Source organism: Danio rerio, chromosome 12, assembly GCF_052040795.2.
Source record: "Danio rerio strain M-AB ecotype USA chromosome 12, GRCz13ab, whole genome shotgun sequence".
NCBI lineage: Eukaryota > Metazoa > Chordata > Actinopteri > Cypriniformes > Danionidae > Danio > Danio rerio.
The window spans coordinates 2947501-2960636 of NC_141032.1; the positions used below are offsets into that span (position 1 = coordinate 2947501).

Genomic DNA, 13136 nt, shown 5'->3' on the forward strand with positions numbered 1-13136 from the left:
ACAAGATTCCAGCAACCAGCAAACTGTACATCCACACCTGATTCTATGCCACAAAAACGTTTAAATAATTCAAGCAATTGGAGTAGTCCACTGCACTCCCAATGAAACGGACGGTTTAAAATTGAATGAATATACATTAAACCTCATTAACGTTATCAAATGTACACGCTTAGTGACTGATACTGTTTGTTTGCACAGATTCACAGTTCTAAAGTTTGTGTTGAGGTCTTTGCACACTGAAGTCCGAAATTTTACGTTTTTTTGTATTCATAGGTTTTCAACTGTCCGCCACATTCTAACTTTATATTATGCTCTGTGTTTGCTATAAAGTTCCCTTTAGCTCAAGTGACAGTATTCTCCATTAAGTTTTTCACATGTAAGGTGGCTCTGAACTGCCAAAACACGTCTGAAATCGCTTTTTTAGATGAGAAAAGCGAGGAAAAAAACAAAAACAAATCAAACCTGGTTCGAATTTTTTATGACAGATGAAAGTTTCGGAGGCAGTGTGTTCATACGATTGACATGAGATCGAAGTTTTTTTTTATGTGAAAAAATGATGGATATCAGTGTGCAATAACCTTAACACGCTTTTAATCAAATAGAGTGGAGGAACTATGACGTCAATTTGTATGCAAAAACCCGGAAGCGAGTTAGCATTTTAGCACTTCCGGTTCCCTCGTCCCAAAGTCAATGGGTTTTTTGAATGGGGTTTCAGTAAAATCGCTTAAATAAGGTTTGTGGCTAACACCAACTTAAGATACTTTCACGTTTTGTTCTACGACATAAAACACATCAGTTACACCACACTCTTCAACTTTTAAATCGATTATGCTTCTTTAAAAAGACGGTTGCTATCAAGTTGCTAAATGAGACTACAGGCGGCGTCGGGGACATTATACGTCATCGAACTGATCTGGTCTGGAGCGCAGCTCGCTTGTGTTGGGCGTTTGGATTTGTCTGTGATTTAGGTATTTTCATGAATAGTATTTTATAGTTTGTTGTATTATTCTAATTAAGAATTCAGATTGTGTGTAGATAATTCCTTCACTTGTAAAGACTGTCAGGACAGATTCATTTGTTGATCATTTATTTTAATTAAACGATATTATGAAGATACTGCTCACCAGTGCAGCCTGTTTCTTTCCTGCTCTCAGTAATGCAAACGTGTGAATAAATGTGTAAAAATACAGACATATTAACTGTCATTTTAACGTACTCAAGTGATTTCTCGTCTTTTTTTCTTCATCTGAACACATTTAACTGCAGTATTTACACTCCTTCAAAAAACATTCAGCAGATGTGACTGTATGAGCTGCTTTTCGCTGTACTTCGTGACAAAAAAGGAATATTGAATGTTGCTCTGTGTCCATGATGATGGAACTTGCAGGCATTTGATTGACATGTTCCTCCTCACACCTCATTTCTGTCGTCTGTTTAAGGTAAGCGGGCTGTGTGCGCGAGCGATACACTTATTTAAATATGTCTCATAATAATACTATATAGGCACATTTATACACATTTTTAAAACTTTTAGAACAACCGCAAAGCATAACAGATTTCCCACGTAAAAACGATCCAAAAGGCACAAAGGTCTATGTGTGTTTGCGTATTTATTAGTTTATAATATATAGCGTGGATTATAATATAATAAACAGAGAGATTAACTCTTTGTCATGGACAATATTTCTAAAAAATAAGCTTGATAAGTCGTCTGTAGCAGGGTGGGGCTGACGTCACTGACGAGCGCCCCGAGGGCTCTGTAGTCCGTTTATAGCCTAATGTTAGCTTTTCAAGTCTTGCGTTTGCATTTAAGATCAAAAAGTGCTCAAAGTTGTATTTTCGTGTGACAATTATCCGGCTGAACAAAACGTGTAAGTGTAATGAACCGTGTTTGAACAAAGAGCTTATTATTCGCAACCTTCGAAAACCCTATGGGAAAATCCTATAGGGATTTTTACGAGGGAACCAGTTTTATGCTAGCAGCCGATTAGCCTACAAAGTGACGTCATAGTTCCTCCACTCTATAGGACCTTTGAATAAAATAAGGGCTCCATATTCTCACTATATTATACTAATCAAGCCATTAATGCTTCATGCATTTATAATGATTAATGCCATTTTTTAAAATATTGTTTGTGTTATTTCTTGTGTAAAATACAAAACAAGACTTTTTAAATAATATTGATGCAGCTCTTTTCCACAACAGTCTACAGTGAATATGTTGGGGGAGAAAAAACAACACTAAAGACTCAAACACACTGCAATGCTTTTCACTCTGGTTTATCTTAAAACGTGTTTCTGTATCCAATCAAACAGTCGATTTTCATTGAACATTGTGCAAAATTAGCCCCTGACTATAGTTGACGGTTAATGAACTTGTAAGGAAATTTGCTACTCTCCACTCCTACAGAAATGATTGTAGTTGCTGTTGTGTTTATGATAGAGCTCAGACACCAATGAAAAAAGCAGCTCTACATTCATCTTGCCTCGATGCAGCATCTTCTTTATTGAGTGAAAGTGAAACTGGGATCACATTGACTGTTTTGCGCTTGAGCGCCTCCAAGTGGTGTTTACTGTAACTTCAGCATCTCCGGGCATGTGAACAAAAGTGCCGATCTGATTAGTGGAGAAGTTTTTGAAGCATCAAAACAAAGCATGAGACAATTCTTGAAAATGACTGATGCCTGATGCACCCTTTGTTTAGTCCCGAGGCGTTAAACGTCAACAAAAAGCAGAAGTAAGACGTGTCCCGGTGTGAATGGGCCTTAAAGCTGAATATTTAGACAATGCCATGGCTTCTGAAAATTTGTGCAACTGTTCAATAATCATATAGAGTTTTAGAGAAATGGCAAGTGTGCTTCAGCTGGTTTGATATTAGTGATAGTATGTGTGTGTTTGCAGGTTGTGGGTCTGGTTCTGGAGCGAGATGGCGGCTCTATGCTTCAGCAAGGGCCTGGAAGCCCTCAACTACGGAACACTCTCTCCATCTGCACACCCGGTCCTGCTGGAACACAGGCCAGAAAGAGCTGTCCTGCCATCACCATGACCAGACCCTTCAACATCAAGCCCAGAGACTACAGCTTTGTGTCGGACGGTAATAAAAAGTAAAGCACTGGGTTGGGTTGGGCTGGGCAATGTTGTATATTTTATTGAATTCAATGTTTTGCCGCAATTGGTAGTTTTCATGTGACGTCACACCATTAGTGGAAATAGATTTTCCCTACCAGCAAATATTAAAGTTAAAAAAGGCAGACACAAGCTATAACATTGGTGACTAAATCGCTGAGGAATATCCACAAGATAAATGTAAATGTCGCCGAATTGGAGCTCTGAAAGGAACACGATGGTTTCAAGTGAAGTTTTATAAACTAATTTTGATCACGTGCTTTGATTGATCATGACTGGTCCTGCATCACAATCATCTATACACCAATCAGGTGAATCTAAGCTTTCAATAAATAGCCCGGTTTGTTTTACTTCCATTGTCTTCATTTTTGAAAAATCCCCCCCACCTCACATCTCCACCATTCCTCTTTACCAGCTCTCGAGATCTACCTGATCTTAGTCCCCCTTCTACGCTACACAACCAGGCGGGAGCTCTGGGCTCGACTATCCCCGAGTTCAGGGTTCTCTCCCAGGACAGAGTGGCAAACCTGCAACCAGTCTTAAGCAATACCCAAGTGTGAACTCTTGAAATGTCCAAGTTTTTTCCCAGTATCCCAGTTTTTTTTTTTCTGTTGATTTGTGATCCAAATATTCGTAGCTTGAAACAATTGATAAATTTACTGGATTGTGCTGCATTTCTCAATGTAGCTGCCATTACGGCCCTTTTTTTTTTTTTTTTTGCCCCGCCAGGGCTGTCTCTGACTTAAAACTATCAACTGCCTGGTCAAACAAAATGGGATTGATTTGGTCACTTGGGGTGCTTTCACACCTGCCTTATTTAGTTTGGTTGAGTCACACTAGAGTTTGTTTTCCCTCTTGGTGCGGTTCGTTTGGGCAGGTGAGAATGCAGCAATCGTACTCGAGTGCGCACCAAAAGCAAAACAAAAAAGTGCAATGAGACATGCTTGAAAATGTGGTCTCGATACAGTTTTAAATGAACCCTGGAGCAGTTGGTTTGTGGTGAAAATGTGATCCGAACTAAAACAGACCCAACCGCAAAAAGTACTGCACCTTTTGCACTAATCCAGCTGTCGTAGGCCGATGCGCTGTGCATTATGGGATATGGAGGAAAAATATTTCCTGACAGCGCTTTACCAACTGAGAGAGAGAGAGAGAGGGGTAAACATTACCTGATGGATCATTGGTAATATTTCCGCAAGATGACCATGTCGCAGTTTAGCTAAATTAATTCACGCCTCCTCCTGAAGTGACGTTGCGATGCATTAAAACATTGGTTTCTAGCCGCGGCCGCGCTTCATTCTTGATATGTAGAGTTTGTGTAAAGCAGGGATACAATCAGTAAGTGCAGTCGTCTCTCCATAGTCAAAAACTTAATTTTGTGTCTGCCAGTTTTGTTTACTTGCGGGAGTTCATTGGCATTTTCCCGCACGTGAATTCTGACCAATCGATAAGCAGTTTAGGAACTATGTTCAACAACATCTGGCCAATAAGAGATGGTTTTGTCAGATGACTGCATTTTGGTTCTTTTCAACTGGTTCGGACCAAAGCCAGCAGTGTGGTGTGAAGACGACCCAAAGACGGCAGAAAATGCAACAATGTATCATTTATTGCTCTTGGTCTGGACCAAATGAAGCGAACTGCAGATGTGAAAGCACCCTTAGATCTTGAATGGCCTGAGTATGAGTAAATAGGGTATATGCCGAAGCATGCTAATAGGACTTTTAAGATTGCCAGTAACCTGGGTTAAGCGCTTCCGGCGAATTGAATGCCAATGCAAAAACCAGCACGTTTAAGGTCTGTTTTCTTTAAAAATCAGCGATCTTCACTAGCTGAGTGATATCCGATTTAAAGTGGGTCTCAGATTGTACAAGAAACACTGCATTACATTACATTTCCCCTGCCATGTATTTATAATATGAGCATTTATTTTACCCCAGTATATGGAGCTTCTGCGCTAGACTGCCGATTTTGACGGGCGTATGAGAGTAAACAGCTTTTTGTCTCGTTTTACGCTTGAGCAACTAAATAAATGCTAATGTTTATTTAACTGAATGTATTTTAATGACATTACAACATCGATGCTGTATAAGGAACCGTATAAAATGGTAAAAAGTTCACAATAACAGCTCACCGGAAGTGTATCAGCATGGGAACAGCACTAGCTGGCATATACCCTATTAATGGCATTTTACAGGCAGGACTTTTACTTTTAATTGTATATAATTGTGAAATAGAGCCGACTAATCGCTTTATACAAGCAGGACTTTTATTTTTATATCTATATAATTGTGAAATAAAGTCAACTAATCACTTTTTACAGGCAGGACTTTTACTTCTAAATAGATATAATTGTGAAATATTTTCATATGTATATAATTGTGAAATAAAGTAAAATAATCGCATTTTACAGGCAGGACTTCTATTTTTATATCTATATAATTGTGAAATAAAGTAAGGACTTTTATTTTTATATCTATATAATTGTGAAATAAAGTCAACTAATAGCATTTTAAAGACTGGACTTTTATATGTATATTAATAGAGTCAACTAATCGCTTTTTGCAGTAAAATAAAACATGACTTTTATAATTAATGAATAATAATTAATTAAACTTTACAATATCGATGCTATAAAAGGATTCGTATAAAATGGAAAAAAGTTCACAATAACAGGTCACCGGAAGTTTATCAGTACGGGAAAAGCACTAGCTCGACATATACCCTATTAACTGTAAATGTAAATTGTTTGGGTAACTATTTCTTTTTAGTGGTGATATTGACCCGACCTTCAAAAAACGACCTGAAGCAGTGCCAATGTGCAGATTAACTGGTGCTAAAATATAATAAGATAAGATCCCCTTCCTGCGTCACTAGGGACTTGAAATCTAAACAGCACCTTTTTTCCCCTCATGCTTGCTGGAAATCTGTGTACCAAAACTAACCTACTGGATTGTTTCTTCTCATGTTCTGGGCTACTAAACGCAGCTGATTAAACCACAGAAACACAGTTTTTTCACAATATTTGCTGCTGTGCTTCAGGATTACGCACACAGGTAATGTGAGAAAACCCCCCGAAGCTGCTTTAAAGTGCTCTAATTCTGTGCGCAGACAACATTCAGGAGGTGACGCTTAAGAAGAGGCTGAACGGCCTGGGCTTCAGCTTCTTCATCTCAGAGCTGAACACGTCTCGAGACCGCGGCTCCATCGTGAGGATAAAAACACTGTTCCCAGGTCAGCCGGCAGAGGAGAGCGGCAGGATCCAGGAGGGAGACGTCATTCTGTCTATCAACGGAGAGCCGCTTAAAGGCCTATCCTATCAGGTAAACACTACAGCCGCTCTACATACAGCTCAATCAAAATGATCAGCCCTCCTCTTAAATTATTCTTTTTAAAATGTTTGCTACTTAACAGAGATTTCTATTTAACACAGTTCTAATCATAATAGTTTTAATAACTCATTTCTAATAACTGATTTCTTTGCCATAATTACAGCACTTAATATTTGACTAAATGCTTTTCAAGATACTAGTATTCAGGGCTTTACATTAACAACTGCCGACCCGCCAAATGCAGGTTAGACAGCCACCTCCACTAGCCACTTTGGCTGGTTGAAAATTATTATTAAATTGTAGTTTTCCTAAAAGCAGGGTTCGACATTAAGGATGACCCAATATTTGTGCAAATGGGATCTTAGAATCAAGAAGCAGCATGACTGACAAATTTTGTTAGTACGGGCAAAAATGAAGCCAGTTGAATACCGAATCAGAGGATAACGAGTCGCGCCAAAAGCTGATGTGATGCGTGCAACTGTTTAAAACACATGCGCGCTCCCATTTCCTTGCTTAAAACAACCGTGCCTGGAAACGCAACTGGTGTGATCGGTTCTCTTTCAAATAGACCAGACAAAAAGTGATGTTCATGCATCCCCAGTCCTGCTGCTTTCAAGAGCTCCAGATTGGTCTTTTTGTAAGCAGCACCAGTTGCTTTGGCTTTAATCATTATTTAAACAGGATATAGGATAGTGACTTTTCCTTTTATGTGTAGGTAACTGCTGTCAACTTTTTTTTTTTTTTTTTTAAGATTTTTTTTGTTAAATAAACAGTATAGTAAGGGCGAGGCAGTGGCGCAGTAGGTAGTGCTGTCGCCTCACAGCAAGAAGGTCGGTGGGTCGCTGGTTCGAACCTCGGCTCAGTTGGCGTTTCTGTGTGGAGTTTGCATGTTAACAAAAGTTAAATGAATGAGGCATGTGGACATAACATCTAAATCAAGTAATTTCAGCATGCCAAAGTCATATTTATGCATATAAAATTCATTTTCCCAACAACAAAATTGTGGCTAGTGAAAATGGCTTGTGGCTAGTAATGTTGGAAAAATACTAGCCACACTGGCTGGTGATCAAAAGAGTTAATGTCAAGCCTGGCTAGTATTCAACCTAAAGTGACATTTAAAAGCTTAACTAAAGTTGAAGTCAAATGTATGTGCCCTCTTGTGAAATATTTATTCTTAATAAAATAATTTTCAAGTGATTTTTGATAGAGCAAAGACATTTTCACAGTATTCCCGACAATATTTTTTCTCAGTCAAATAAAGTCTTTTTTTTTTTTTTTGTTGTTTGGCTTTAATTAAAAAAAAATGTAAGGTCAATATTATTAGACCTCTTAAGCAATATTGTTTTTCAATTGTCTCCAGAACAAACCACTGTTATACAATGACTTGCCTAATTAACCTAGTTAAGCCTTTAAATGTCAGTTTAAGCTGAATACTAGCATCTTAAAAATATCTAGTCGAATATTATGTGCTGTCATCATGGCAAAGATAAAAGAAATCGGTTAATAGAAATGAGTAATTAAAACTATTATGTTTAGAAATGTGTTGAAAAAATCTTCTCTCTGTTAAACAGAAATTGGGGAAAAATACACAGGGGGCGAATAATTCAGGAGGGCTAATTCTGACTTCAACTGTATGTTAATTAGGCAAATCATTGGTCAACAGGGCTTTGCTCTGTAGCCAGGTCTAATAGTATTGACCTTAAAAATTGTTTAAATTTTAACTGCTTTAATTCCAGCTTAATAGAGATGTAACGGTATCAGAATTTCACGGTACAATAATACCTCAGTATGAATGGCACGGTACAGTACTTATTGAATAATTTACAGGAAAAACAAAACTAATGAGAAGACTCGAAAAAAAGTGCCAAAAGTGTTGATTTACCTTAGCACTGAACATATCAATGACATACAAATTAGCCATCTACCTGTAAGTTTCCAAACAGGAACTTTAATTTTTCAATTTTAATAACAAAAAACTATTAAACCATATAAAAAAAATAAAGTTTCAATTTAGTATTGTTGAAAACTCATCACATTCAACATTTAATCACGCACTCACTTAGATAGAGATGGGTTTTTTTAAGGAATATTATCATATAACTATAATCTGGTGAAAGCTGGGATCTCTGGGCATGTCCTCTGCAACAGAAAAAACCCCTCTCATTTGGGACTGAGGTTTCTGGGACAGAGAGATATGATTTAGCCAAGGTTGACAGCAGTGGGTAACGCTGTGCATCGTCTTTCCACCACTTGAGAGGACAAGCCATGAGTGAGATAGAGGTCTCTTTGCGGTACAAGTCAATGTCTGCATCAATCTAACAAGTGTGCTGTGTTCTGCAGTCCCCATGACTGTTTTTAGTCGTATTCCCCGACTTATATTTCACCACAGTCTGGCAGTGCCTGCATATTGTTTTTTTCTTTGTCTGTCACCTTTTCTCCTTTTTCGTATCTCTTTAGAAAGAAACCGAAATGCTTCCACACATCCGATTTAAAACCCGCTTTAGGTTCGATCATTTCCAGCTCTTTTTCTTCCCCGCTACTAGCAGCACACTCCATTTCTGCATTACTGGATCTGTAGCGCCAACAGACCGCAAAGGATGATGGCCACGCCTGGGCTGATGGGAATTGTAGTTCCCGCTACCTCCCGTTCGCTTCATTCGCCTGAGCAAACTTTTCTCAGAAATATAGTTTCATTGAGTCATGCGCCTACGGTAATACTGAAAAAAATTACTATTGCGGTATGACGGTGTTTACAATATTGTTACATCCCTACAGCTTAACTAAAAGAAATAGGACTTTCTCTTGAAGAAAAAATATGATTGGATATATGGTGACTTTTCTTGGCTCGGTTATACATCACTTGTTGGGAAATATTTAAAAAAGAAAGTGAAATTTCACAGGATGTCTCACAATTTTGGCTTTAACTGTGCACTACAGCCTTTACATGTTTCTTTACTGTTAAACTCTGACCCCGCAGCACGTCCTGCAGTTACTGAGGAATTCTCCTTCAGAAGTGCGGATGCTTCTCTGCCGTCCCGCTCAAGGTACTCTAAACATAACCCAAAACCTCCAGAGACTTCATGTTATTCACTGAATATTCATATAAAAGTATGGGGAGTTTAGGATGTGTGAAAATGTTTTTGAAAAAGTCTCATGTTCACTAAGGTTTCATTTCATTTATATATTCATAAAAAGCTGACCATGTTATTATGTTGTTAAAACTGTAATATTTTTTAAATTGTTTTAAATTATTAGTGTAATTTATTCATGAGATGCAAAGCAGAATTTTCAGCATCATCACTTCAGTCTTTCGGGTCACATGATCTTTCAGAAATGTTGAAAATATGATGATTTGGGCTCAAGAATCACTTCTGATTTCCAGTGTTGAAAACATTCATTCATTCATTCATTTTCTTGTCGTCTTAGTCCCTTTATTAATCCGGGGTTGCCACAGCGGAATGAACCGCCAACTTATCCAGCAAGTTTTTACAGCCGCAACCCATCTCTGGGAAACATATACACACACACTCATACACTACGGACAATTTAGCCTACCCAATTCACCTGCGCCGCATGTCTTTGGACTGTGGGGGGAAACCGGAGCACTCGGAGGAAACCCACGCGAACGCAGGGAGAACATGCAAACTCCACACAGAAACGCCAACTGAGCCGATGATCGAACAGGCCACCCAGCGACTTTCTTGCCTTGAGGCGAACGTGCTACCCATTGCGTCGCCGTGTTAAAAACATGTTTTCATAAAGAAACTAGACTAAAGAAATCAAGGCTTTTATTCAGCAAAGATATGATCATGTATTAAATACGACAGAAATGCTTAAAATGTTATACCAGGTTTCACTGCCTTTTTGTTTTGTTCATCAAAGAATCTCCAAAAGATTTCCACAAAAATTTAAAATAGCACAACCAATTTCAGCATTTATTGATCATTACTGGAGTTTAAATTTTGATGAAGATTACTAATGAGCAGCAAATCCTCATATTAGAATGACTTCTGAAGCATTATATGGAGTAATGAATTACAGAAATAATATTATAAAACATATTCATAAATGGAAAAATGTCATTGCAGAACCACTGCTTTGTAGACTTACAAAGTTTATCCAAATAGTTCCCATGATGCAGATATATCACTTATTAATGTTTTAAAAGACAAAAATCTGTGTTTACAGTAATGTGGAACCATGTTTAATGTTGTTCAGGAACACTTCCAGCAGTATCAGAGAAAATAGGCCAACTGACCTGCAGCTGAAGCATGACTGATCAAGTCAAAGGAGCATTTCAATGAAGGTCTTCTCCTGGGGGGACCGAACATCTCAGAGAAGTGCATCAGTGCATCATCCCAGAGCAGGACGGATCCTTCAGAAAGGGTTAGAAAACTCAAATCAGTTTTCACTAATCAAAAGAATGATGCAAATGAGCTCTTTAAAATAAAACATCAGTGTTTCTATATTGCTGTTTTTGAGAAATGATTAAAATAATTTGAAGTGTGTTATTATGGGGTTTTCCTAAATGTTACAGATACAGCGGGGGAAAGAAGTATTGAACATGCCACCATTTTTCTCAGAAAACATATTTCTAAAGGTCTTGAAATTTTCACCAGATGTTGATAGCAACCAAGTAAATCCATACATGCAAAGAAGACGAATCTAATTAGTTTACAAATGAAGTTGTGCATAATAAAATGAAATCACACAAGGAAAAAGTATTGAACACATGAAGAAAGGGAGGTGTAGTTCGGCAGTGAAAGCCCAGACAGCAGCTGAAATCTTTTTCAGCAAGCCTCTGCCCTTCCTCAATGAACATCAGCTGCTTCAGTTCAACATCTACATTAGCAGGAGGATGAAGATGAAACCAGGGTGGACATTTCAGCAAGAAAATGATCCCAAACACAGCCAAGGAGACTCTTAGATGCTTTCAGAGAATAAAAATCAAGCTGTAGAATAGCCCAGCTCCTTCAGAAATATTATTCCCAAAAATAAAACAACATGAAGTGTTCAATACTTACTGTATATGAATTTGTTTTAATTAGTTATTCTTTTTAGATATTAAGATTTGTGTTGCAGAGTATGAGAAATTTGCAATGCACACACACATACACTTGTAAAGCTATTAATATAGGCACTTCCAACAGACGTAATGATTTTTATACTGTATGGACTGTGTGTTCTGACCTCGTCCCCCAACCCTAATTCTAATCCCAACACTCACAGGACGCTATCTGCATTTTTACATTTTCAAAATTCTTTATTCTGTGTGATTTATGAGCTGTTCTTCTCATGCATACCAACAAAATATCACAAGGTCAACATTTACTGGTGTTGCTATACTTGTGGGGACATAATGAATACAAGATACACACAAAGCCTACATCTACACATTCATTCATTTTCCTTAAGCTTAGTCACTTTATTCATCAGGGGTCGCCACGGTGGAATGAACTGCCAACTAATCTAATATAGGTTTTACATAGTGGATGCCCTTCCAGCCACAACCCAGTATTGGAAAACACACAAACACTCAACGAATTTGGTTTATCCAATTCCCCTAGCGTGTGTTTAGACTGTGGGGGAAACCGGAGCACCCGGAGGAAACCCACGACAAACACGGGGAGAACATGCAAACTCCACACAGAAATGCCAACTGGCCCAGCTGGGACTCAAACCAGTGACCTTCTTGCTTTAAGGCGACCCACTGAGCCACCGTGCTGCCAAACATTTACACAGTGCATAAATTAGGCCCTAAAGTAAAAGTAGAGACACCCTTATAAAACATTACTTCAGTAGAAATATTAAATCCTCCTTTTCAATATTATTTGAGTCAAAGTACTACATTTTGACTTTATTAATAAAAGTAAAAGGAGTTTACTGTTAAATGCTCATTTTGCAATTGACAAAATTTGTCATACTCTAATAACCACACTGATAATTCCAACACAATCTCACGGCAATTCGTAACTTTTTTGATTTAGTGGCTAATTCATATGAATTCGTACGATCTAATTCGTACAATTTAGTAAGATTTGCCCATCACCCAATGCTGGTTGGGGTTAGGGGTGGGTGCCACGCCTCCTTTTTAAAATCGTACATTTTCGTTCGACTGAAATCGTACGAATTCGTACAAATTAGCCACTAAACTGGCAAAACGTAAAATACTTAAGTTTCCTCGTGAGATCAGGCTGTATAATTCATAATAATTCAAGTGAAAACATGTGAGACTCACTCTGAGCGGATCATTTGAATCAGTGAGTTGCTGATCCCTCAACAGATTTCAGTCAAATTCACAAATAAATTGTTTAGTGCAATTTGTGAAAGGATTTAAAGGCTGATTTATACTTCTGCGTCAAACGCACGCGAATGCTACGGCACTGACGCATAGCCCTTCGCCGTGGCCGTCAGCATCGCTGACATGTACCTCTCAAAAAAATGTAACTACATGTCGCAACGACGCGCAGCGCAAGCTCTGTGATTGGTCGGCTTGGTAGCACTGACGAGTCTGGGCGGAACTGAGAGCTACGCGAATGGTGCGAGCCTGATGTAGCGACTGTTTACAAGTGTGGAGTCCCGTGAAGGAGCTCCGGATGGAAAGTTTTGTTTTGTGTTTACCTCATGGTTAAAGTTGTTGCACGTCCGCCGGTTCCTGCCTCAAAATGAGCGAGTTTGAGC

At 38.4% G+C, this 13136-nt stretch overlaps 1 protein-coding gene and 1 long non-coding RNA gene across 13 annotated transcripts in view; one reads left to right on the forward strand and one right to left on the reverse strand.

Annotated features, from left to right (window-relative positions):
- frmpd2 (FERM and PDZ domain containing 2) overlaps positions 1–13136 on the forward strand; it is a 451768-nt gene that overhangs the window by 45997 nt on the left and 392635 nt on the right. For 3 of the 7 annotated variants that reach the window (XM_087275530.1, XM_087275531.1, XM_087275532.1), the window contains 4 exons: positions 2902–3094; positions 6235–6446; positions 9433–9499; positions 10674–10841. In XM_087275530.1, coding sequence (XP_087131656.1) covers positions 2902–3094; positions 6235–6446; positions 9433–9499; positions 10674–10723 — 522 coding nt within the window. In that variant the 3' untranslated portion in view covers positions 10724–10841. Of the gene's footprint in view, positions 492–2901; positions 3105–6234; positions 6447–9432; positions 9500–10673; positions 10842–13136 lie in introns of all 7 variants that reach the window. The other 4 variants (XM_087275534.1, XM_087275535.1, XM_087275533.1 and 1 more) reach the window with 2 other exon arrangements.
- Positions 1–13136, reverse strand: part of LOC103911892 (uncharacterized) — a 122041-nt gene that overhangs the window by 36547 nt on the left and 72358 nt on the right. For all 6 annotated transcript variants that reach the window (XR_015503739.1, XR_015503738.1, XR_015503740.1 and 3 more), the window contains one exon: positions 10714–10830. This is a non-coding gene — a long non-coding RNA (uncharacterized LOC103911892). The remainder of the gene's footprint in view (positions 1–10713; positions 10831–13136) is intronic.